At 44.4% G+C, this 25,283-nt stretch overlaps 1 protein-coding gene across 3 annotated transcripts in view; it reads left to right on the top strand.

The window, feature by feature from the left end:
- Positions 1-13,092: 13,092 nt before the first annotated feature.
- Positions 13,093-25,283, top strand: part of IL17RD (interleukin 17 receptor D) — a 63,036-nt gene continuing 50,845 nt past the window's right edge. For 2 of the 3 annotated variants that reach the window (XM_045832457.1, XM_045832456.1), the window contains exon 1: positions 13,093-13,293. In XM_045832457.1, the coding sequence (XP_045688413.1) occupies positions 13,168-13,293 (126 nt within the window). In that variant the 5' untranslated portion in view covers positions 13,093-13,167. The remainder of the gene's footprint in view (positions 13,294-25,283) is intronic. The other variant, XM_045832458.1, reaches the window with a different exon arrangement.

The raw sequence follows: 25,283 nt of genomic DNA, 5'->3' as shown, positions 1-25,283 counted from the left end.
AAGACTTATTAACTATAAAAGGGATGGGAGAAGTGAGGGATTGACTAGTAAGAAGTAGAGAGAATGCTCAAGAATATAGGGATATCATCTACAAGTAGCAGTCACTGCTTAGGGCCCAGAGAGACATGCCAGGGAGGAGCCTCGCTGGTCCAGGGCGGAGATCCAGACCCTGTTGAAGAGGGCATGGCCACGATTCACTGAACGACAGAGAAGTTGTTGTGGTGCTGCGCTGTCAGAAATTGCCAGAAATCCACACACCATGGTGCCAGAAGACAGTTCATGGGGAAGTGTGTCAATGGAGGCACTCTGCTATGAAACTGCCTGAAAGGGCTTCAGGAGAAACTGCGGGGCATGGGTGCTTCTTGCTGCATATTGCAGGAGCCAGCTGCTAGAAGCTGATATGGGGGAAGCTGTCTGCACAGCAGGAGCTGGACATTGGAAAAAGCTGCCTGTATTGCACGTGCTGGAAAAGTCACTCATGCTGCAGGAGCTGGGTGCTGGAGAAGCAGCCCACACTGCAGACACTTGTCCGAGAGACACTCATGACCAGATAGATAGATCTCCCTCCTTCCTCCTGCAATGTCTCTCCATCGCCCTCTACTGACGATGTTTAACATCGTGCTCTCATACAAAGGAAACTAAATGGATGAACTCTTCTTTTGTTTATCAGGTAATGAAGGATGAATTTGGATTTGAGAGGCAATCAATTGATAACTAGCAGAGTCTATCCCTTTATCCATCTGCTCCCTTTTACAGACATGAACTCTCATACAACAAAATCTCTCTATAATTCCACCTAATAAGAACAACCTTTTGTCTCAGAAATGAAGTTCTCAGTTCTCCCCGAAATGAGGTGACACACAATCCCAACAGTTACTGTAACCATCGCCAGCTATGTTAATTACTCCTTAAATTCAGGCACAGTTTCCCTGAATATCCTGTTACCTAGAGACTAAACTGTAAAGTTAACATCAGCATCTTGTATGTAAAATGAAAATGAGAAGAAAATGGTTAGCATATACAAATAAACTCATGTGTATAATAAGCTAGTAGAAAGGTAGTTGCTAGAGTTGCCCACAAGACTGTAATTTATACCTATGACTTCCTTCTTCACTGCCTATTCAGTATTTCCCTCATTCTCAGGCAGAACCTCATTTGCTTGGGGCTCTTTACCTGGGAGAGTGACCCAAGTCTTAATTCTCAGAGACTCTTGAGGGCTTAACTGTCCTGCCTTTCTTAGTTGCTCTAGTTTTCCCTTAACCTTTACTATTAGGCATGGAAGTACTAACAGGTGGCCTGGAGAACTCCTGGGTATATATGGATACAGAAATAAATATAGGTGCATGTGTATGTGGTGTTAGTGTATGTGTATATATTTACTACTGCTGTCTGATGAGAGGGCCTAGCAGCTATGACACACCAGCAGCAATGAGAATACCTACTGCCCAGATCTTGGTTTCTAAATGTGATTTAAAAAAATTCCTTGGAGAAATTATTGATTCTAGCATTGGGACAGAGAAAATACAAGATGATCCCAGGGCATCTTGTGCACAAGGAAGTCAGAACATGCTCCAAAATGGTGGGATCATGTTGAAAGGGCACAGGCCCGATCTTGGAGCGGCCTTCAATGGCCAAAGCTGAAAAAATTTGAGCAACAAAATAAATCATTGGAGTATTGGAACAAAACCCACAAAGTAAAACTTCATGACCCCATACTTATGTAAATAAATAACTGAATGAATAATGAATGGAAAAGAAGGGACAGGAAAATTACAATTAATAAATATAGAAGGAATAAGAGAAATAGAAAAATCACCATTAGAACACCATATAATGATTGTTACATGCAAGATTTATTCTAAAATTAGCTAGCAAAAGTCTGAAGATAAATAGGATATTTATACCCTCTGAATGTTTCTCCACCAAACTATTAATTACAAGGGGGAAATGGTGATTTTACAGTGGAGATACCTGGCACACACCACCGTGACCATGTGATGAGGAATAAAGTAAGACACAGTGACATCACGCACCCCTGACATGATGCAGTCTCTGACAACCCTACCAAAGGTTACAAGTTTAATCCAGTCATGAAAGCAATCAGACAAATCCAAATTAAGGGATACTTTTAAGGACTCTTCAAGAGTGTCAAGGTCATGAAAAACAGAGGAACTTTCAGAGATTTGGGGAGACTAAGGAGACATGAAAACTAAATGCAATGTGGGATTCTGGATTGGATCCTAGACCAGAAAAAGGACATTATTGGATCCTCAATATATGACATGATGAGCAGGGCATGTCACCTGTGTGGTCTTCCTCCCAAAACCCGCAATATCAGTCTACTCATGACAAAAACATCAAAATGCAGTGGAGGGATTGCCTGCAAAACATGTGACCAGTACGGAAAACTGTCAAGGTTATCAAAACAAGGAAAATCAGAAACTGTCACAGCCAAGAGGAGCCTGAGAAGGACAAGACAACTAAATGTAATGTGATATTTTGGATGGGATCCTGGAACAGAAAAGGACATTAGATAAAAATGAAGGAAACTTGAACTAAGTATTGATTTCATTTATTAATAATGTATCAATATGGATTCACTTATCATGGCAAATGTACCATACTAATGTAAAATGTTAATGAAAGGGACCACTGGGTATGAGGTATACAGAAACTCTCTGTACTATCTTGTCAGTTTTTCTGTAAGTTTAAAATAACTCTAAAATTTAAAAATTTAACTTAAAAACAGAGACTGTACTGGGAAGAATGGTAAAATTCCAATGTCTGTAGATTCCTCAGTAGTATTATATTAATGTTAAGTGTCTGGTTTTGATAATTGCGCTGTGGTCATATAAGGGATTAACATTAGGGGAAGCTGGAGGGAGAGTACATGGGTATTCTTTGAACTATTTTTGTAACTTCACTGTAAATTTTAAAATATTTCAAAGGCATATTTTAATGAGCTTGAAATATGGCCAGTTTTGGGGTTTTTTTTTTAAGAATCTAATCTATGGCCTTGCACACCATTCTCAGCATTGGCCTGGCAACGATATATGCATACTTTTAAAGGTATAGACTATGTCAAGTGTAGCCAATGTACATATGGCTCAATTTTACGGAAAGCAGCTTGGAAGTCATGAACAAAGCTGGAAGCGCAACCAAAGCAGTAAATGAGACCGCCTGGAAAGTCCCAGGGAAACACTGTGAGACATTACATAATGGCAGCCAGAGCAAGGGAAGAATTTGTTTTAGGTTTCCAATTTAAATACATATATTTATGAGCACTGAGGAATGCCAGTGGAAGTCATTGTCTGACCTCTGCAGTGAAGGGAGGGTGAGCTGTTCCCCCACTCCCACCCCATCCTGTGCTAAAGGGCAGAGTTTCCACCTGTCAGAGCAGGGATGCAGAGCAGCTGTCTCACCTGACTCTTCAGAGCGGCTCCTGTGGGAGAAGGAAGCTGCTTGGGCGGGAGGGTACTTTCAGGCCTCTCAGGGGTCTCTCTGCGTTTTTGTTGCTAGTGTGAAACTGACTTCTCTTGCTCTTATACTTGGCTCTACACCTTGCTCTGAGACTGTTTTTGCAATCTGTCACTCCCTTGCTCCATCTCTAGCAAAATTTATCTCGAGAATTTCCTACTTGAGGGCCTTAGATTGGGAGACCCAGAGTCAGGGCACACTGCATTTTTGCATAACTGAGGGGCGTTGGTTGGTCCCCCCTTGGCAGTGAGAGCCATGCACTAGAAGGCTCTGACACATGGGATTTCTGCCTGCTTCTTCTAGGTGTGCAAGTTATTCGACTGTGAGGATTTTTCCCTGCTAGGATTAACTCCAGAAGATAGAGGAGATGCTCCCTGCAACTGTAAAATGAGCATACTCTGTCTCTTCCTCCTCTTTTATCCTGTTTCTCTGAAGTGTGATGGCAGCCCCTCTTCCCTGCTACTTGCCGCCCTGAGCTAGTTAGTCCCTGCTAAAGTGTAAACTCGTGGGGTGGGGAGAGGCAAGGTGTAGGGCCTGAGCAAGTACTTCAAAACTCTTTTTCCTGGGGGCGGGGGGTGGGCTGGGATGAGAGTAAAAGACAGAAAACTGCACTTGAGCAACAATTAAAATAAAATAATTTTTTTAAAAAACCTCTTTTTCCTTTTACCACTGTGATGGTTAATTTTGCATGTCAATTTTACTGTGTTTAGGCAGATAGCAGTAGCTAGTAAATCATTATGTCCAGGTATTTCTGTGAAGGTGTTTGTTGAAAATATTAGCATTTGAATTGGTGAATTGAGTACATCTAATGGCCCTCCCCAAGGCGGGTAACCATCACCCAGTGGGCTGAGACCCAAAATAAAACAAAAAGGCAGAGGAAGGGCGAACTCTCTCTCTCACTTGAGCTGAGACATCTGTCTTCTTCCCTCAGACAGTGAGCGGGGCTTCTGGTCTCAGACTTTCAGATTCAGATTCAGATCGGGATTTATATCGTCAGCCCAGAGTTCTCAGGCTCTCAGACTTGGACTGAAAAACACTACTGACTTTCTTGGCTCTCCAGCTTGCAGGTGGCAGATTGTGGGACTTCCAGATCTCCATAACTGTGGGAGCCAATTCTTGTAATAAATTTCCTCATATGTATCTCTCTATATATCTTATCAGTTCTGCTTCTCTAGAGAACCTGGACTAATACAACTTCCTCTTGTTTCACTTCCAGTCCCCTCCTTTCATGGTTCATTTCTTTCAGCTTCTCTTTATAACCAGTTTTTGAAACATAGAGTGAGGGAGAAGATTTGGGTTCATGAAGCAGCAAAGTCTCCAAATAGCTGTGTGTCATTCAGGCAAACCAGGAAACCTCCCTGAGCCTCAGATCCTTCAACTGTTAAATGGAACTCTCAGTGGCTGCCTCCCAGGCTCAGTAAGCTCCACTAAGTGTGGGGAATTGCCCTGGAGAGTCAGCTTCCGGAGGGCAGAAGCCTCATGACTGGGAGTATGCTTTCTCCCAGGGCCTTGCACAGTACCCAGAACACAGTAGGCACTCAATAAATGCTTGCTGAATTAACAGGTGACTATAAGAATGTTAGCCATTATGATTATGCATTCATGTATGTCATAAGCTATGTCATTGAGGTTAAGATGGTACTGGAGAAAACCAAAAACAGCACTCCGGTGGTAGAAAGGGAACTAAAAATTATAGGTGGAACACTTTGAGAAATAAAATGGCTAAGAGTTGGCATGATTGCTTCAGGTGGTTTCCTGACCATTTCTCATTTGAGTGGCTCAACGGGGTCTCTGTCCTCCTGACATGGGTGGCATGTCTGGGCTCTTTGTTTCTGGACACTGATTACCCAGTTTAAGTCCTAACCTGCATAGCATGCCCATTTTCTTATGAATGGATTTGGAGGAGCCAGGAGAAGCTGATTCCATTTGTAAAGTTCAAACAAGCTACAAGACAATGGAAGAAACAGAAGGAAACTATTCTTCTGAGAGATAAAAAAAATGGAATTAACTTTTTTTAAGCAAGAATAAGATGTCCCACAAAAGAAACCACCTCTAACTAAGAGCTGCTCCTAAATACTAAGACATATGATAATTGTAATAGAAATTCATTGGATTTTGAAGATGTAGTTGAAGATATGTTCTAAAGCATGGAATATTGTGACTAGGAGATGGAAAATAGTTGATAATGATAGGAGATTGGAAGATAAACTTAGGATACTTACCATCCAACTCAGGATTTTCAAAAAGAGAGTAAACAGAAGAAAAGGAGGGGAGGAAACTGTCTAAGTAATACTCAACAAAACTTCCCAAAACTCAAAGACATGTATCTCCAAAGTAAAGGGCCACAGAGAATGAAGAAACTCATCTGTATGAAACTTCAGGACCACAGGGTTCAAGAGGACAGTTTAAAAGCTTTGAGAGAGAGAGAGAGAAAAGAAGAAGAGGAAGAGGAAGAAGAAGGAAGAGGAGGGGGAAAAGGAGAATAGAGAGGAGAGAGAGAGAAGAGAGAGACTCTCAAAGGACCAGGAATGAAAAAGGTCATCACACTTGTAAATCACAACCTTGGAAGCTGAAAGGGAACAGTGCCTTCAACATTCCAGTGGAAAATTACTTTCAACATAAAATCCAATACCCAATTAAATTATTAATCAACTGTGATGTTTAATAAAGATACTTTTTAGACATGCAGTGTCTCACAAAATTTACCTCCCAGACCTTTCTCAGGAAGCTAATGGAGGATGTGCCCCACCAAAATGAATGAGGAAACCCAGAAAAATACACAGGATCCAGAAAACAGGATTATAACACAAGAAAGAAGGAAAGAGCACAACAGCCAGGTAGCAGACCTGACACCAAGCCTGACTGGGTCAGGAGCATGAGGACTCCAGGAGAAATTCTCCTGAAGTAAACGGAACTGAGAGAAAAGCTAATGCCTCCAACCATTGTATGGAAAGTTGTATGGGAAGAGTTAACACTGGAATTACATAAAACAAGTTTTTTTTTTCAAGGTAAATACTAACTCACATACAAACAGTAAATACTAACTCACATACAAACATTGCAACAAGAAAGGAAATACTATCATCAAAAAGTACTTGCTTTAAGGGTGAACAATGTTTTACATGGTCATAATAATATAAACATTGAATAATGACTTAGCTAAAATTGTAATATCTTAGGATCCCAACAAAAAACAGTTCTCAAATGGGGCAATTTGAGGAGAATTTCATAAAAGAGAGTTTGTGGGCAGAATGAACATAAACTACAAAAATAATATTGAAAGTAAACTATAACTGCCCTGGCCGGGTAGCTGAGCTGATCCCCATACACCAAGGTTGATCCCCATACACCAAGGTTGTGGGTTTGATTCCCAGCACATACAAGAATCAACCAATGAACAAATAAATAAGTGGAACAACAAATAGATCTGTCTCTCATCAATAAATAAATAAAATTTAAAAGAAGAAAGTAAACTGTAATTGAAGCATAAATAAATAAATAATTCCCCTATTATTTGGGGGAGAAAAAGAAAACTACAAGGGAAGGAGCAGCACCAGTATGGGGGTCTTATTACCCCTCCCCCGCCACCTCAGTGGTCAAGTGGGGAGCCACTGTCAGAAACTGGAGAGGGCAAAATGGAGAGGGTGTCTGACAGCAGTCCGGGCTCAGTCCCCCATAGCAACCTGACAGGGAGGTAACTGAGGGCATAAATACCTGTGCTCACTCTCCCTCCCCTCACCTGCCTGCCTGTGCCCCACATGGGCCCAACCCACTCAGAAACCTGAGGGTAAGAGAGCCCATTGATGTGGTTTGTGTAGGTCAGAGTGATTCTGAAGGGATTCAGGGAAGATATCCAGCACAAACCTTGGAAATGGATACAGGAAGTCAATGCAGAGAGAGAACAATTCTCATGTGTCATAAAGAGCAGGAAATTAGGAGCCAATGTCTAAACTGGTCAGTCAAGAAAGGTAAGATTAGCCTTTTATCATTTAGAAACATGGTAGCAAATGCCAGGAAATAGCTCAGAGTTGAAAGAGGGTGCTCTGGGGAGTGAGAGTGACAAGGTACTAAGAAGACTTCAGAACTTTGTACATATATAACTTTGATTCATGTAAAAAACAATACCCAGTGTAATTATGAGAAAATATCAGACAGATCCTAATAGGGGGCCATCCTACAACATACCTAACCAATGCTTTTCAACATTATATAGGTCATTAAGTGCAAGGGAAGTCTGAGGGACTGTCATAGTCAAGAGGACCCTGAGACATAGCACCTAAATGTTATGTGGTATCTGGATGAGATGCTGGAACAGAAAAAATACATGATGTGAAAACTAAGGAAATCTGAATAAACTTTGGACTTTAGTCAATGATAAGTTATGAATATTTGTTCATTAATTTTAATAAGTGTACTCTGCTAATGTAATATGTTAATAATAAAGGAAACTAGGAGCAGAGCATATAGGAACCTTGTACTATTTTCAAAATTTTTATGTCTAAGATTGTTCTAAAATATAAGTCTATTAAAATACTAAAGAATAAGCTTAAATGACAATAAGAGAAGTTTACACATTTTATTTTACTTGCATTATTTAGAGGTTGGGTAGGGTTGAATGTTATTCCAGGTTTTTAAATAATTTTCACATTCAGAACATTATATCCCAGAATTTCAACAGCAATTCCAGTTATTCATCCACTGAACAAGTGTGTATAAAAGGTGACTGCATGCTGAGCAGTACCCTGCTCTTAGCACTTGGGACACAGGGACCTTTTCAAAATACAGCCTTGTCATTATTGCCCTGAAACCCCTCAGGAGCTGCCAGTGCCAGGAACTCTTAGATTCAAACCAGGTTACAAAGGCCCGCCTGCTTACCCCTGCAGGTCTCTCCAGCTCACCTTGCACCATTCCTCCACACCTCTGTCTCTCTAACCACACTTGTCTCTTTGGTTCTTTGAAGATGCCATGTTCCCTACCAATCCAGGACCTTTGCATATGCTGTTCCCTCTGCCCAGAAGACTCTTCCTGTCTCTGCTCCCCTCCCTTTTGCCCAGGGAGTTCTTATACTTGGAACCTCAGCTCAGGTATGACTTCTTCAGAGAAAACCCATCTACTTGTTATTATCTCCTGGTTATGAAGTTATTTGAGTAATGCCAGTGCCCCCCATGGAATGTTTGCTTGTAGGTCCTCTGACAGCTGGAGCATGATCTTGTTGGGGACAGTGTCTGCAATGTTCACAATGGTCTCCAGCTCCTAGCAGAATGCCTAATATGGTTTGGGCACCACATGAGTACTTGTTGAATGAATGAATGAATGAATGAATGAATGATAAACAGGATATGGTCCATAGCCTTTCAGCCTAGTGTAGATCCAAACCAGGGTGTTAGCTCCTGAAAGAGATAGAGGTGGCCATCTCTCCCAGCTACAGTCTGGGTTCCAGCTCCCCCTGGGCCTGGCTGCATCAACTCCTGGTCTACCCCCTACAACAGTAATGTTCACACACCATCTGGCCCTTTGTTTACTTCAAATTTGCAAAAACCTACTGAGGTCTTCTTGTGTTACTACTGAGAAGTTGGACAACCAGAGGTTAAGCAAATTGCTCAGACCCACGTGGTTGCTCAAGTCCATATTTAACCTTGTTTTCTTGCTGCCTCCTGGACTCTGCTTCCTCCAAACTTAGCACCAGCTCTGGGTAACAGAGAGTATTTGCACCTGCACTGGGGACTTCGCCCTAGAACAGCAATTTTCAATCCGTGTGCCTCAAGAGTTTTTAAAACATGCAATACCTGACTCTCTAGTCAGGGGCACTGACCTCTTTTCATTTAGATTGTCAAATTTAAAAAAAAAAATAACAGCCAATTCGGTAGCCATCCACTGTGAAGGATCAAAATTATACTATTTTTGTCACGTTGGTCAAAAATTAATATATTTTTTCATGTGCCACAAAATTTTAGTAATTAGTTTACGTGTGCCATGAAATGAAAAAAGCTGAAAATCTTTGCCCTTGAACGGTGTACTTTCTTTGCGATTGTTAGGGCGCCTGGAACCTGGACCGAGCGCCCCCTCGTGGCTACCACGGAGAAAAGAAATAGAAGTGGCGGTGAACGCGTGGATTTCGTGTGGTAGTAGCTGCACGCACCACCCTCATACGCAATTCCCTGCGATATCGAGGTACTGGTTTGAGTAATCCGTGCAAGGTGTTCTGTCCGTCCCCGACAACTGCCTCAGGCGGGTTTTGAAAGGCTGCAGCACCGGTACCCAATGCAAAGTTGGCGGGGAGAATCAGGAATGTAGAAACTCCTTCCTGGTCTCAGATGCCCCGCCTGTGAAGTGGAGATGATGAGAACCATCCTGTTCGAGCCAAGACTGCCCCAGGGGCGGACTGGCATCCAGGCAGCCTTGGGGGACTAAGACGGGCTGGGGGCTCTCAGGAGGGTGCCAATTCTTCGCATAAATCCCTGGGAAACTTGCAGCCTCAACCTGCTGGGAATCTGGGAGGGGAGGGTTGGAGGTGGAAACTTTACCTTAAATATCTTGGTTAGTACATAAAACATACACTTGATCACAATACCAAAAGTAAATTAGAATTTCGGTCCACTGCTTCTAATCACTCTTTATAAAAATGGTCTTTAGTTGGCTAAAAATGATTCAGGATACAAATTAGTTCCATGATCACTATATCATTGCTTTGTTTCAGGGAATAATTTGATTCCTAACAAAATCCAATCCTTGTGTTAAGTATTTTTTCCTGTCTGGTTAGGTTCTGGGTACATTGGAGAAATATACATATTTGCATTTTCTCAATATCTTATTTTAGGGTAATTTAATCTGTTTAATCCCCAGCTTCATTGCAAACAAGGATAGAGACAGCAATAGTTTCTTGCCTGCTGATGTGTGCCAGGCACTGGAGGCAGAGAAGTGACTTGGGGATGGTGAGAGGTGGTTGAAATTGTGACTGGGCCACAGGATATCCTGGCCTTGGTGGGTGAGACCATGTGTTGTATTTGCAGAGTGTTTCATCCTCTGGTCTACTGCACAGCTGAGTTTGCTTGCAGTCATGAGGAAGTTGTGGTCCATGGAGGCTGCAGGGGGTGGGGAGCAGGGACTGGCCCCTCATTTTATCTCAGTTCCCATAACAGAGGTACATATCTTGTAGCCTCACAAATATTCTGAAGGGTCAGGATAAAGAGAGGGAATGAGAGTAAAAGAATCACTGGAGAGGACCAGAATGGGGAGGATGTTGCCAAATGCCAATTTATTACCTTTATTTCCTGACCACATTTGACCCTTTGTTGTATGTGGCTCTCCTGCTTCTATTCCCACCCCACAGGAATGTATATGGTCTTCTAGAAGGGAATGCTTTCAGTCCCTGATCCTGAGGTATGTCATTTTAACCATGTTTTATTTTTATTTTTTATTGATTTGAGAAATGTTCATTTTGTTGTTCACTTATGTATGCATTCATTGGTTGATTCTTTTTTAAAAAATATTTTATTTATTTTTTTAGAGGGAGAAACATTGATCAGTTGCCTTTCATAAGTACCGTAACGTGGAACCCACAACCCAGTCATGTGCACTGAGCAAGAATTGAACCAGCGAACTTTTAGTTTGCAGGCCAACACCCAACCAATTGAGCCACACCGGTCAGGGGCATTGGTTAATTCTTGTATGTGCCATGACCAAGGTTGGAACCCGCAATCTTGGCATATCAGGATCATGCTCCCAACAGCTGAGCTAACCAGACAGGCTCCAACCATGTTTTAGAGTGGACATACAGGTATTTTCTTTCTTGTGTCCTCTTCACTCCTTTAGAAAGTTGAACTACTCTCAACTCTGCAGCATGTTTTCAGAGGCAGTCAGTTGTCAGCTTGGGCAGTGTGAGCTGTGGGTAGAGGAAAATACAATGGTGGGTGAGTGTGGAGGCTCGAAAGGGAGAAGGAGCTTCGCTGAGACATCCCTGACACTCAACCATGTGGTCTAAAACCCAGGGAGAAATGCTCTCCCCTACCCAGCGCCCTCAAGGTTCTCCCTCTATCATAAGCTCCAAGTATTGATCCTCTTTCTGGAGTCAAACTCCAGAACAAAGGAAGAAATGAATACGTCTACCTCATTAGCAATCAGAAGAGCCAGTTAAGATAGCAATGAGATATTGGGCAATTTGGCAACTTTAAATGTGTGTAATTTAGCCCTGGCTGGCGTAGCTCAGTGGATTGAGCGCAGGCTGCGAACCAAAGTGTTGCAGGTTCGATTCCCAGCCAGGGTACATGCCTGGGTTGCAGGCCATGATCCCCAGCAACTGCACATTGATGTTTCTCTCTCTCTCTATCTATCTCCCTCCCTTCCCTCTCTAAAAATAAATAAATACAATCTAAAAAAAGTGTGTAATTTAAATCCAGCAGCTCTGATTTTAGGAATGTATCCTTAAAAAACAGTTGAGTCAAGATAAATATGTGAGGATAATTTTGAAAATCACTGATTATAATAGAAGTCCCTCAGCAGAGGATTGGTTAATAAATTATGGAGCATATCTAGGCTGCAATGTCATATATATTAAGGAGCCTAAGAAGCAGGCAGCCTCATGGTTTCTTTAGTGTTTCACCAACACCCAAGTGGTCCTGGCCTCATGTTAGCCCCTGGCATTCATGCTAAAACCCCTGACTTCCCCTGCTGAGGGGGAATGATTCAGTGAGGAGCTGTGTGGAGGAGGAGGTGGTGGTGGAGATGAAGGAGGGGGCAATGGAGAAGGTCGAGCTGATTGCATTCAGGTGCACAGAAACCAGACAAAGCAAAGGCTGAGAATTGTGATGAAAAGTTGCATGATCTTGGTTCCTCCACTTCTATGAACCTCAGTTTCCTCTTCCAAACAGAGATACCATCCACTTCACAAGGGTATGTTTGACAAGTGTAGTGGTTAAGAGTTTTGGTTTTGTCAGATCTGAATTTGAACCTCAGGTCTAGCAGGTACCGGCTGTGTAGCGCTTTATGTAAGTCAGTGAGAGACTGAAGCATTTACTGAGTGCTTGCTGTGTACTAACCAACAGAATCCTCCCCAGCCTAAGATACTTACTCTTATTTTTATTCCAGTCTACAGGGTAAGAGTGGAGAGAGCAATCATTTGTCCGAGGTCCCAGCCAGGATTTCTCTAACCATCGCGTTATCCTAACTTTCCTGCACCAACTGGGTGCAGGGATAACAATAATTACCAACAATTCCTTATGTGGTTGGGAGGATTCACTAGGAGGACTGACGAAGAGCAGATGCTAATTAACTTGTTATTAAAACCATTATTATTATATTCTTTGAGTTTTTCTGAGTTTTTGAAGGGAGCAGGAACCGCTTCCACAAAGCCTTTGCCTTAAAAAAACCCAAAAACCTCAGGTGAGGGGTGGGGAAAAACCTTCCATCTTCTAAGCTTTTACTTAAGGCGTGGTAATAGGGACGTGGCCTAGAAGGCGGGGCGGGGCGAAGAAGGAGAGCCAGGCTGGAGGGGCGGGGCCAGAGCTAGGGTATTAAGGCTGAGGGCGGGGCTGGGAGAGAAAAGGCGGGGCTAGGTCTGGGGGCGCATGCTCCGTGGTTCCGCCCGCTCCTCTTCCTTCGCCGCCGCCGCCGCCCGCGCCACCGCCCACTCGGGGTTGGCTTGCAGCGGGCAGCCGGGCGCAGAGTAGGGCCGGGGTGGGTAAGCGCACGGCCATGGCCCCGTGGCTGCAGCTCTGCTCTGTCTTCTTCACTGTCAACGCCTGTCTGAACGGCTCGCAGCTGGCCGTGGCCGCCGGTGGCTCCGGCAGAGCGCGGGGCGCCGACACCTGTGGCTGGAGGGTAAGGAGAGGGCGGCAAGAAACTCTTCGTCCCCAAAAGCGCGGGGGGCGTAGCGGGAGCGGCGCGCACAGGTGCTCACGGGCGGCGGAGCCCGCGCTGACTTGCTTGGTTCCTCCGGAGTCTGCGGCGGGGCTGGGATCCCCACTGTCTCCGGACCTCTTTCCCTTCTTCCCTCCCGGGGCGCGCGTCCGCCAGCCCCGGCGGGGATGAAAGGGACCGCCAAACCCCGGCTTTGTGTTGCTAATGAGGCGCGGCCACGGGTCGGGGTCCCGCTCCGGGAAAGCGTGCGAGAGGGGCGCGCGGCAGCGGGGGCGAGAAGGGCGCCCCATCTTTTGTTCCTGGCCCGGGACTTCCAACGCCTCAGGGCTGCGCGCCCCGGAGCCCGGATCCTCGGGGCTGTCTCGACGTTGGGGCGGTTTCCGAAGCGGGAGTGGGAGTGTTACCCTGGACCTCTGGCCCACAGATCTGCCCAATCCGAGGACTGCCACAGAACGGACCTGGAGAGGCGGAGAGGGATGCGCCCCATTCTCGGGGCAGCTTTGTTCTTTCAAGGCCGGGCCGTCTTACCCCACTTTCACTCCACCCGCGACTTCTGATTTGCTGGGAAGTTTTGGTCCTCCATTCACTCCTTCATCAAAGGATGGTCTCAAGGATGATTCCCCCACTCCCATCCCACTCCAGCACGCCCCACCTAGGGTTGAAGATATTTTTCATCGCCAAAGGAAAGCAAGAGTTGGTCATTTGTGTCAGGTGCCCGAGACGAGACTAGAGAGGTGCACAGACTTATGCTGTGTGCTTGGAACCCTCTCCCTTTGATGCTGTCTGGGCGAATGGACATGGGGTGAGGAGCTGAGTGCACCAGGACGCTAGCGTTCCAGGTCCTTACTAGGATTCCTGGGCCTGGGTGGTCCTGGTACCTGGAGACTGCATCCATCTGCTCCCTACCTCCCACGAAAGCCAGGGCAGGCTGGCATTAGGGCACTCACAGCCTTCAGCTTTGTGTAGAGGACGTGGGCTTTGTGCTAAGGCAGCCATGGACATGACCTTGGCTCTGCTCCTGGGCAGCCATGAATCTCAATTTCTGCACCTGGAAAATGGGAGTAAACGGGGATTTGCTACTTTCACCAGCACTATTGCTCTAAGGGATGGGTATGAGGTAGTTTGCTTAGATTAATGTTGACCCACCTCTTCTGGGGTGCTCTGAAAGACTTTAGCGCAGTCAAGGCCTAGGACTAGACACCCTGTTAGGGGCACAGGCTGGTGCTTCCAGCTCACTTGCCCCACATTCTGAGAAACTGGAAAACCAGGTATGAGTAGGGCAGTTGGGATTTTAAGTCTAAGAGATGCACTATAGACAGCTATAGTCTACACTCTCACAAACCCCATAGTGAATATAAAACTTACTACTTGAGTAAAACAGCACATTTTCTTAACTCTCTCCCATTTTAGTAAAATAACATGATTGTGTTTTTACTTTAAAAACCTAGATAACAAGTTTTCAGATTAAAGTTTTCCTTAAAGCTATCTTATGTTGACTTATTGATGCTCCTAGATTTTTTTGGATCTAGACTGATAGGTTGGCTTTTGAATAACTGTAACAGCATCACAGGCATTTTACTCCAGGATTTCATATAACAGCATAGGTGAATCAGTCCAATTTCCTGGTTTTCTGCAATTGCATGGCTGGCTTCATGTGTCAGTACACAAAGCTTGTGAAGTTTCATTGCAGTGGGGAGCCAAGCCTGGGTGGTTTTGTTCTTTCTGCCTGTGAGAATGTGTTCTTTTCCCCTAAACTTGCACCCCTGCAGAATTAATGGTGCCCTTCCTCCAGTGGCCTCACATTGATGCTGACCTCTCCCCCACTACAACTCCTAGTTGGGGATGACCTCAGCAACTCCTACTTTGGCTCCACCAACCCTTTCTTCGGGTCATCTTCATCATCTTCAATCAGCATGAAAGCCTGTGGGCTATCCCCCAGATTCCAGACTTCCCAACCTTCCCTCTTGGATTTGCCTGTTGGCGCATCTGATGGAGCACCAGCTTTCCCTAACCCAGCTTGCCTACCTGCCTTGCATTCCCACTTTCCCAGCCACAGCCCCTCTCACTATGCTTCCTGACTCCTCTGCCCTTTATGCTGCCAAGGCATGCCTTTTCCTGAACGTGGGATGCCTTTTCCTCCTCTGAGAACCTGCTTGGCCTAAGACTCAGCTGAGGTGATGCTTCCTCAGAGAAGGCCTCCCACAATGCCATTCTCCTTGCTTTGCCTTCTCCTGCAGATCCTTGCACTTTGGTTCTCACCATACTACATCATCTGCATTTGTTCACATCTCTGTTGTCAGACTAGTCGGGCAGGCACTTAACCTCATGGTGGTGGCCTGAGAGTCTGGAACCCTGTAAATCTTGGCTGAACCCAGTTAGATCCTGCAGCTATCCTGCTAAATCCTATATTAAGTGATTGATTTTAAGAAGTGGGGGAGAGAGCAGCACACCAGGCTCTAGTATCCTTGCCACAGCAGGCTTATGCACATGCTCTTCCTGCTGGTGTTTCTTCTCTTTACACCTCAGCCTCCCCTCTGAGCATCACTTCCTGAGGGAAGCCTTCCCTGTTCTCATGTCTCTAAGTAAGTTCTTCCAGAAGTTGCTCTGTCAGAGGACTGGCCAGTAAATACTGGTGTACTGTGACTTGAGTATTTGATTCATGTCTTGACTCTCCTACTTGATGGTGGGTGTTCAGCCCATAAGTAGATGTTAGTCTCAATTATGAGGTTGCTTACAGTCTAGCTGGGGCTATGCAAACATACAAGAATAAGGGTCAGCTGTCTGTGATGCAAATGAGAGAGGGCTTCCTGTGGGTCCAGGCGACACAGAACCTGAGGGGACAGCAGGGTGGAGAAGTGAGCCCTGAAGGAGGGGCAGGATCTGGGTGCTGGAGAGGAGCTGAATGAATGACCCCCTTGATCTCCAGGAAGCATTTGTTCCAGGAACTCTTGCCTCTGCAGGAATGTGTATTTTCCCAGGACTTGTAAGGTGACTGCAGCCAGCTAACCCTCCCTTGGCAGCTCTGCTAACACACCCTTTTGGGCTGCTCTTAGAGGAGCCGGCCTGGTTTACGTGGTCAGGTTTCACAACCTCCCCATTATTAGTGGCACAATTAAGGGGCTGATACCATCTTGAACACAGCTCAGTGTTTTAGAAGTGAGGTGTGGGCACACTTCCTCGACTACTTAAAAAAAATCTCTTAGCACCCTTGCCAGGTAAAGTTGTTCTTTGAGTAATAAATACAATTTTCCCAAAGAAGTAACAATTTGTAAAACTTTCAGAGAGGAAGTTTTGCATCCTCATTGACACTGGGTCTTAACTCATGCTTTTTGATAGTGGGATGGGTTTGTTTGTATGGATCACTTGTGCTAGGTTTTTTCCCTTTGGGTCTTGCTGGGCATTTGGGGAGCCTGTTTATGTAACAAAGAATTAGGAGTCTGCTTGCACAGGGTTTTATTTAGTTGCTTTTCCTGCAGTAGAGGAAGAGGAGGGACATTGCTTATCTTCCTACCTCAACAGGATATACCTTCTCTGGTCTGTTATCCCTGAAGCACAGTTTCTACCCCCCAAATGTCTGCTCCTCCAGGAATTCAGGAAGCTAGAATGCTGGCATCGTCTTTACAATGAAGTGCAAGTTTCCCATTTAAGGCAAATACTTCATCTCAAAAGGTAGGAAGGAATAGGGTGGTACTTGGAAAAGAAGTTCCAGCTGGTTAAAATTTAGGTCCCTGATAAAAGTCCAATCCAAGAACTCTCCTTGGCTGTGGGCCCAGGCATGTTTATTTGATTCTGAATTGGATGCGTTTTCATTCACTTGCAGCCCATGGCTCCCAAGCCCGCATATGGTCTGCCTGTCCTGTGGCTATGTTGTCCATGTTATACATGCTCTTGTTTCCCTTACAGAATTCTTGGTTAAAAGAGACACAACGCTGGTTGTCACATTTTTCAGAGAGACATTCTTGTAAGTGTGATGTTTCTTCCAGTCTGTTTTCAGTGTTAATTGGGAATCCTCCTGGCCCTGGTTGTCTCTCTTGGGCAGCCCTCCCTTCTCACTCCACTGGACCCCAGAGCCCTCACTGCCTGGGGCATTGTGCTAGTTATTAACTTCCAGATACAGCTGGGTGAATGTGAGCAGCAACTAAGTGCAAGCTTTGGCACCACTCCTTCTGAACAAAATTTCTCAGTGTGAATCTGGAGGCTTACAGGACCAGGATTGTTTGGGGAGCTTGTTAAAATGCAGATTCAAGGCTAATGGACCCAGAATGGGAGTGAGGTGGGGCCCAGGAATTGGCATTTTGGAACAAGTTCCTCTGATGCTCACTCAAGGGTGAGAGCCATTGCTTTAGGAGACAGGCGTCCAGATTGGGAGAAAGGAGAGAGAAGCCACATTCTAAACATTTAAAATCAGAGTTTGATTTTAAATTATTTCGCTGGATTTAGAGAGGAAAGTGAAGACTTTGTCAGAGCTGTGGCCAATGAAAGGGGTCAGATTGCCTGAGAGAGGACCTGGGGAGCCAACTGGGCAGGACACCTGATTTGGGTGGGTACCTCTGGCCTGGGGTTGGAGAGGAGGCCAGGAGGGAAGAGGACCTGACACTTCCACTGGGTTCCTCCCCAGAACAGCTGGGCTTGTCTGGAAAATAGTCTTAGGAAAGAGTAGAGTAGGATCTGAATCATATTCTCACAGTTCAAACCTTACAGACGGCTTCCCTACAAAGGAAAGAACTGCTAATGCTTTTTTAAGTCTCTATTTTAAGTTGAGTGTTTTTCATTCTTCATTTGGCCTAAAGTGTGTGTTTTGTTTTTTAATATTTCAAAACCCTCTTTTCCCTCATAGGTCCCTAAACCTTTTACCTACTGTGCCCCTGCAGATGTGTGCTGTTGCTGCTGGGGCTGCCCCATCAACGATTAATTGTCCCTTTCTTTTCTCCTCACTTCCTCTTGTGTTGTCTGCCTCTGATGGGTGTGGGTTTTTAGGGTTTTGGAAGCTTGGGTCCCCTACCCTTGGTTTTTACGAGTATGGACTGAGGTGAGGGCTCAGACATCCCTCCGAAGCTTCACAGGCTGGGGTGGGAGCAGCACCCTTGGAGCTGACCCCTCTCTTGCCACCCTAGCCTGGCAGCTGAGACCTTTTCCATTTTGTATCTCGCCCAAATTTGGAGGATCTCCTGCACTCAGGAACCCCGGGGGGCTTTCCGTGCTGGTGCTACGGCCTTCATCCCCAGGCAGCCAGACTTGTGCAACCAGACTTGTGCAGCGGTGGGAGGTGATGTCCCCCTGGGCAGTGTTTGTCTGTGTGGCGGGCTTGTGCTGAATGGGCCTGATGCGCGATTAGGTGACTGATGGCCCCGCAACACATTGTCCCCTTCAGGGCCCGGGCCTTTGAAGCTCTTCCCGGTGGGAAGTAAAAGACTATTTGCTCTATTAAAATGCCTTGGTATTTCCTCTGTTTAACCACAGGCCACTTCCTCCTTGCCACTCTAAGCCCTGCAGGGCCACTGGCTGATTGAAAAGACACAAGCCCAGGAGTGATCACATCCTATTGAAACAGATAGTCTTTAATGCAGATTAAAGCCAGGCAAGTCTCTAAAAAACCAAATCTGAGGGGGAATTCTGGAGATGGCTCCTGACCTCACACAAAATTTAGCCTGTTGACATAATTCACACTTGAAGTCCTGAATGGGTCCTTTTTTTCCCTTTAATGAAGGGAAGTCTAAACTGTAATCAAATCATTGTGTGTTTTATCTGCATATGGCAGATTTAAACGATTTCATCAACAGAATTTCTCATTGTGTCAGTTGGAAACTCTTCAGGGAAGAGCATGATGTCTGTTCACAGAAAACTGTACTTGGTTTGTTCTCTACTTGAAGATTCTGTCTGTTTGGTCTCATGTGCTCAGAAGTCCAAGTAAGTTTGTAGCATAAAAAATACCAAGAATTTCTCCAGGGAGATGGGCTGTCATCCTTTCCCAAGCTGTATCTTAAAAGAAAGTTTAATTAATAACACCAGGAAGGAAACTAAAAATTGAACAATTAAAAAATTACCTAAGTAACAAAAATTGAAAATTTGAACCCCATCTGTATCTTGCTTTTTATCAAGGGGTCTGAAAAAGGGCTAAGCAGTTAGTCTCTAATGGGGACTATTACTTTAACACTTACAGCTCCATTATTCACAGGGCCCATGATAAAAACGGCTTCCCTTTGCTTTGGTCCCTTGTTTGGCAATGTTCGGGGAAGGTGGATGTAGCTAATTAAGGCTACAACATTTAAAGGGAGGACTTAATAGGTACCAGCTGTCCTCAACAAATCACTGGGTGTATGACAAAATAAAGATGTGATGTGAACACACATGTAATTCTCTTCTAAAACGGAAGTTGACCTATAAATTGTCTGATTTAATAGCACAAATGAAAACTGCCTCTACTGTGCACTTTCAAGAAGCATTTGTTTTATAGTGAATGTAATGGTGAATGTCTTATTTGCATCAGGCTGGTACCTGAAGAATGGAGAGGGCAATAGATGGCAAGTGTTTGTTGGAAGTTGAACAAATTGTCATTTTATTGCACTTTCTTTTTCATTCCAAACCTGATCTAATGGACATTAATCATGAGGCTTTTCATGAAAAATTACTACTTTATAGGGAAGCTTGCTTGAACTTATCAGAAATGCCATATAAAATGGAAACAACAGCTTTGAAAAGGGAATGGGAATTATAGTATCAATTAAAATGTTCAGATGGGTATTTACATTTCATGTGTTAAAATTCAGGACTTCAAATGAATCCTTTTGAAATCATAAGGGATTGGGCTTTACAAAAATAACTTTTTTAGGTTCAAAAAGTACTTTATTCCCTTAAAAACCAGGAGTTTTTCCAAGTGGTCTGTTTTGTCAGTTTTGTAGAGTTGTCCCCATCCCCCCATTGAATGGTAGTCCTTAAAAAAAAATGCTGGCTGTGGCCCCAGACTTCTGTTCTGAGATGGACAGCTTTACTCAAGAGTGAGAGGGTTGATGGGGATAGAGGGAGGGTTTCCTTGGAACGAAGAGGTACATTTTCCTGAGACAGGCCATATGGTTTAGAAATTTCTCTTGATTTTATTCTGTCCAGGTGATTTCTGTTTTCTCTTCTCCTAAAACGGCCCTCCTTTTATCTGAGGAAAATGCACTGCAATCCAGACCAAATGCAGGAGCAGTGGGCCAGCGTGGTCCCTGTTGAGTGACAGCTGATGGCCTTCTTCCTCTGCAGTGGGCCCATTTGCTATGGGTGGGGCCCAGGCACTCATATAGTTAGGATTTATTGTAACTGCTCAATATCTGAAGTTCCAAAAGACTTATTTGGAGTGAGGAGGCAAGAGACAGTTTTTCGAGCAGCTACTTTGTGTTAAATTGCTGTGTGGGCCTGCAGTAGTGGTGAGCCAGTGTCTGGGGGCTGCCTAGCACCTGCCTTTGGAAGCCTCTGGTAAGTTAGTCGGCTTCTCAGTTGGTTCCCAGTAACTCTGCCTTCTTGCTTGCCCTGCCTCAGTTTCTTCTGCTTTGGTAGAGGCCTACCTTTCTTTGTGTGAGGCTTTTCCACACCACCCCTTGGCCTACCCATGTGAATTTCCCCTTTGCCACAAGGCCCATGTTTAGTAAAGTCAGACCCGCCCCATCATGCTTCCAGATTTAGTGAAAATGCATCCAGCTGTTTGCAGTGATGCAGTGAAGAAGCAGCAGAAACTTGATTTGTGCATGGAGAAGAAACTAAATTTGGTGGTTCGGAGGAGACTTAGAGGAAGAGGTTGGGATGGCTGTAGAAGGCAGGTCTCCCTGAGCAGGGCCTCCTGGTGAGTGGAAGCAAGAGGTGGGGTGACAGTTTAGGCAGAAAGAAAAATGTGAGCAAAGCTGGAGGAGGACGGCTCATTGGAGGTCATGCGGACAGGAAAGCTAAAGACAGAGGTTGGGACTAGATAACAGGGTCCCTTGAGTTTTGCCTGCATGTGCCTGTTAGGAATGGTGAGTCCTGGAAAGTTTCTTCAGCGCATGAATGGCTTGATAAGAATGACCTGCAGTGACCGTCCTTATATTCAGCAAGTATTTGGTGCTTTCTGTGTGCTAGCCCTGATTAGGATAACCAAAGGCCAGACCTCACTACCCTATTTAAAATAGCAATTACTGCTCTCTGTCCTCTTTTCCTCACTGTATTTTTCTCCACAGAACTTTTCACCATGAGGCACACATGGTGTTTTTTTTTTGTCTGTCCATCTGCCTCCCTCGCTGCAATGTCAGTTTCATGGGAGCAGGGCCTTTGCCTGTTCTGTGCCCTGCTGCATCACAAGATCAGCAGCAAGCACCTAGTCATCTGTTTCTTCCCTCTTTCTGTTTCTTGAATGACTAAGTGCTCTGCAGGAAATTAAAATAGGCTGATGAGAGCGATGGCTGCACAAGTGAATGATCTCGAGTGACTTCTATGAGGAGGTGACGTGTAAGGCAAGCAATTATAATAAAAGTTTCAAGTTGTAGTTACTTATGTTTTATTAGCATTGGCATGTACTGTGGCATTAGGTGCTGAGAGTAGCATGAAAATATGCTCCCTTTATCCATTCACACCACAGTTGTTGGCACGGTGTGCCCACACTGGCCAGCTGCTGGACCAACCGCAGGACGGGCTCCCAGAAAACAATAGATAAAGGCGGTGATTGGGGCCGTCATTGGATGGGCTTGCACTTTGCAAAGTGTCGGTTGCTTGAAGAGAATATTTGAGTTGTCAGATTATGCTGCACTATGGATGAGAAAGAAATGTAAAAAGTTGCTACTAAGCATTAACTAAAGCATCCTGGTTAGGGGCTGTATGAAACCATGGGAATGAAATGACTCCCCCACCCTGGCAGCAGCCCTCAGTGGGTATGAACATTGTGTCTCATTTTGTTTCATTCCCCTCTGGTTGTGAATGCATTTCATTTTCTGAAGTTGCTAGACAGTCTCTCCAGAATCAAAGATGCTCTTTGCCTTCTTTTCTGGGGCTGTGGGTTTGCTGGCCAGCTGTGGTAATGAGTTTTTGCCTGGCTTTGATTTTCATGCCTTGCCTCCCTGTGGGAGGAATGAGATATTTCTGATCTTACCTCTGCTCATATTCAGATCCAGCCAAGCAATCAGTGACTTCCCGGGCTTTTTTGTGGGAGACTGTGGGAAAAGTCCTGGTTGGCTGGCTATGAATTAATGAAATCCTTAGAAGGCTTCACTAAAGATAGCTCCTGTGGTTTAAAAAAATAGCATTGCCTTTTTAATTTGAGAAAGAGGTCATGGAGTTTTACTGAAATCAAGCAGAGAAAATGTAACATCTGGTTGTGCTGCCTGGAGACTGCTTCAGGGCAGCAAGAGGGGTGGGTTCCCAGTGTCCCATGCACCCAAGGTGACGGTCACCAGGTCCCTTCTAGGCTGCTTCTCTCATTGTTCTCCTCCCTGGGTTTTGAAGTCCTGGAGAGACAGAAATTCTATCCTATATCGTTTCACTTGAGAACATTTCCCATCTACTGAACTTTCTTTTACTTAAAGTCATTTTTCTTAAGGGCATAGTTTTTGAGTTGCCAAGACTATTGTAATCATTGTTTTTATCTCATTAAAAAGGGATGGGGTTGGATAACTGGGGAGAGTTTAGGTGGAAGGCAGGAAAGTTTTAAAGAGCTATTCTAAAAAGTTTTCTATATTAATAGGAATTCTGATAAGAGCAGAAAGAGAATGATAAATTGCAGAAGAGTTTTAGGCAAAGGCATAAAGGGGATTTTAAAGGGACCTAAGACTTTTTAAAAAGCAATAAAATATGAATATCATAAATGTCTGCTGTGTGTACATCTACCCTCCCACTGCCCTGTTAAGTGAATAATAAGTTATGTCATAATGTTTTTATATTTATTTGTATCCTGGATATAATCTATATTAAGACTTTATGTAATTTTTCTTTAAAAATATTAATAAGCCCTGGTTGAGTGGGTCAGTTGGCTGGAGCATCGTCCCATATACCAAAAGATTGTGAGTTAAGTTCCCAGTCAGGGCACATACCTATGTCGTGGGTTCAATCCCTGGTCGGGGTGCATATGGGAGGCAATCAATGTCTCCCATATGTTTCTGTCTCGCATCGATGTTTCTCTGTCTCTCTGACTCTCTCTCCCCTCTCTCCCCTCTGCACTCTCTCTAAAATCAATAAACATATCATCGGGTGAGGAATAAAAAATATTAGTAATATTTTTGGCCATGTATTTTCTGAAACTAAACAGCCATGATGAAGTTGTTGCTGCCCAGCCCCCACCCAGACCAGCAGGCAGCCAGTCACATGTACTTGGGGTTTCTCTTTAGTGTACCGTGTCTCCCATATTTTGTGTTCTGAAAAATTTCAAACCTACAGAAAAATTTAAAGAACAGCAAAACGAACACTTATTTTCCCTTTGCCTAGAGTCACTGGTTCTTAGCATTTTGCTACATTTACCTCAGTTGTCTTAATGTCCTTCATGATTTCTTTTTGAATCACCTCCTGGGATTCAGACAAGTTCACTCATTACTCTCAGATGGCTTATCCTTTTGGTCTGCTGTAGTCTAGAACAGTTCCTTCACCTGTGTTTTTGGTCCTTTGTAACATACACATTCTGAAGAGTCAAGGTCACTTATGTATAGATAGTTCCACAATTTGAATTTCTGATTATTTCCTCATGATTAGGGTCAAGTTAAATATTTTGCCAACATTCCTCTGAAGGCAATACTGTGATGTTGTTGTATTTAAGGTATCAATAGATTTAAAAAATATATAGATGCAGTTATAGTGATGAGGAAAATTTGTTTTTTCCACTTGAAATTGTTGTACCAGAGAGCTTTCTAATGGTTTAGCCCAGTTTAGTCTTGTGTTGTCTTTTAGAAAAATAAACACAATGCTTTTCATTAAGGCTTCCCTTGTCCTTTTCTGAGGGTCCAAAGAAAGTTTAGGGTGTCATTTGTGCTATCCTGTAGTATAATCTTTCTTTAAAGACTATTTGAAATTAACATTGCTTTCTCAAAATCCGGAGTGTAATGTCTCAAGAATGCTGAAGGCTTTTGCTATTCATACTAGCTTGTTGCGAACAGTGGTAGATGTCGCCCTCAGCGACTGGAAATGAGTTCCTATTAAAACCTCTGTTTGGCCGGGGCGGGTTTACGGTTGAGTGCTTCCTCACACCAAAACTCAGCCATTTCTTTCCTTTGTGCTAAGAAAACATTGAACTTTATTTCCAGTAAAGGCCACTTCACTCAAAACATGTCCTCAAAGTCAGTTTCCACCCTTTTAGTTCTGTGATTGAGTATTGCCTATATTATTTTATTTGAGTCCCTTACAGACAGTTTCATTAGTTTAACCTGAATTACCATCTTCTACCTAATTACATGGCTTTTCTTTAATTTATTTGTCCCTACCCCAGATTTAAGGGCCAAGACATGTAAAGTTAATATTGATTATTTTTCAAAGTAAGTTAAAACGTCAAAAAGCGACAAGTTGTTATTCTTACAGGGTACCAGGGAAACGACAGAGACAAAACCCCCATCTTTTATTCATAAGTCCAGGGAGACCGTGAGGGCAGAGGCGGGCCTGCGCGCCCGCGTTTGTTCAGCTTTCAGGACTGGGCCTCCTCCCCTGCTGGCCGTGAAATGTCATGCCGAGATGTAATAGTGGGACATTCAGCATCCAGAGAATGGACCACAGAGGTTCCACTTTGCTTTTCATTTTCTTTTCTGGCACCGAGTCCCCAGTCCCCTCTCCCCTCTGTGGCCTGACAGTGAAAGGCCAGAAAGCAGCACTCTGGATGCTGGCATGGATGCAGTGCGGCCCAGCCCCGTGGGCCGGGCTCTGGTGCTGGAATGCACACCCGACACAAAGGCTGGGCCACAGTGGGCCTCAGAGGGGGTGCACGTTGCCTTTGCTTTGCCTAGTTTGCTCTGGTCACTAGAAAGTTCTTGTTT

This window comes from Phyllostomus hastatus, unplaced genomic scaffold, assembly GCF_019186645.2.
Source record: "Phyllostomus hastatus isolate PE091 unplaced genomic scaffold, TTU_PhHast_1.1 phas_contig_16, whole genome shotgun sequence".
In the NCBI taxonomy this organism is placed as follows: domain Eukaryota; kingdom Metazoa; phylum Chordata; class Mammalia; order Chiroptera; family Phyllostomidae; genus Phyllostomus; species Phyllostomus hastatus.
Note: the sequence above shows the minus strand (reverse complement) of the source record. Positions and strands in the feature narration are given on the sequence as shown.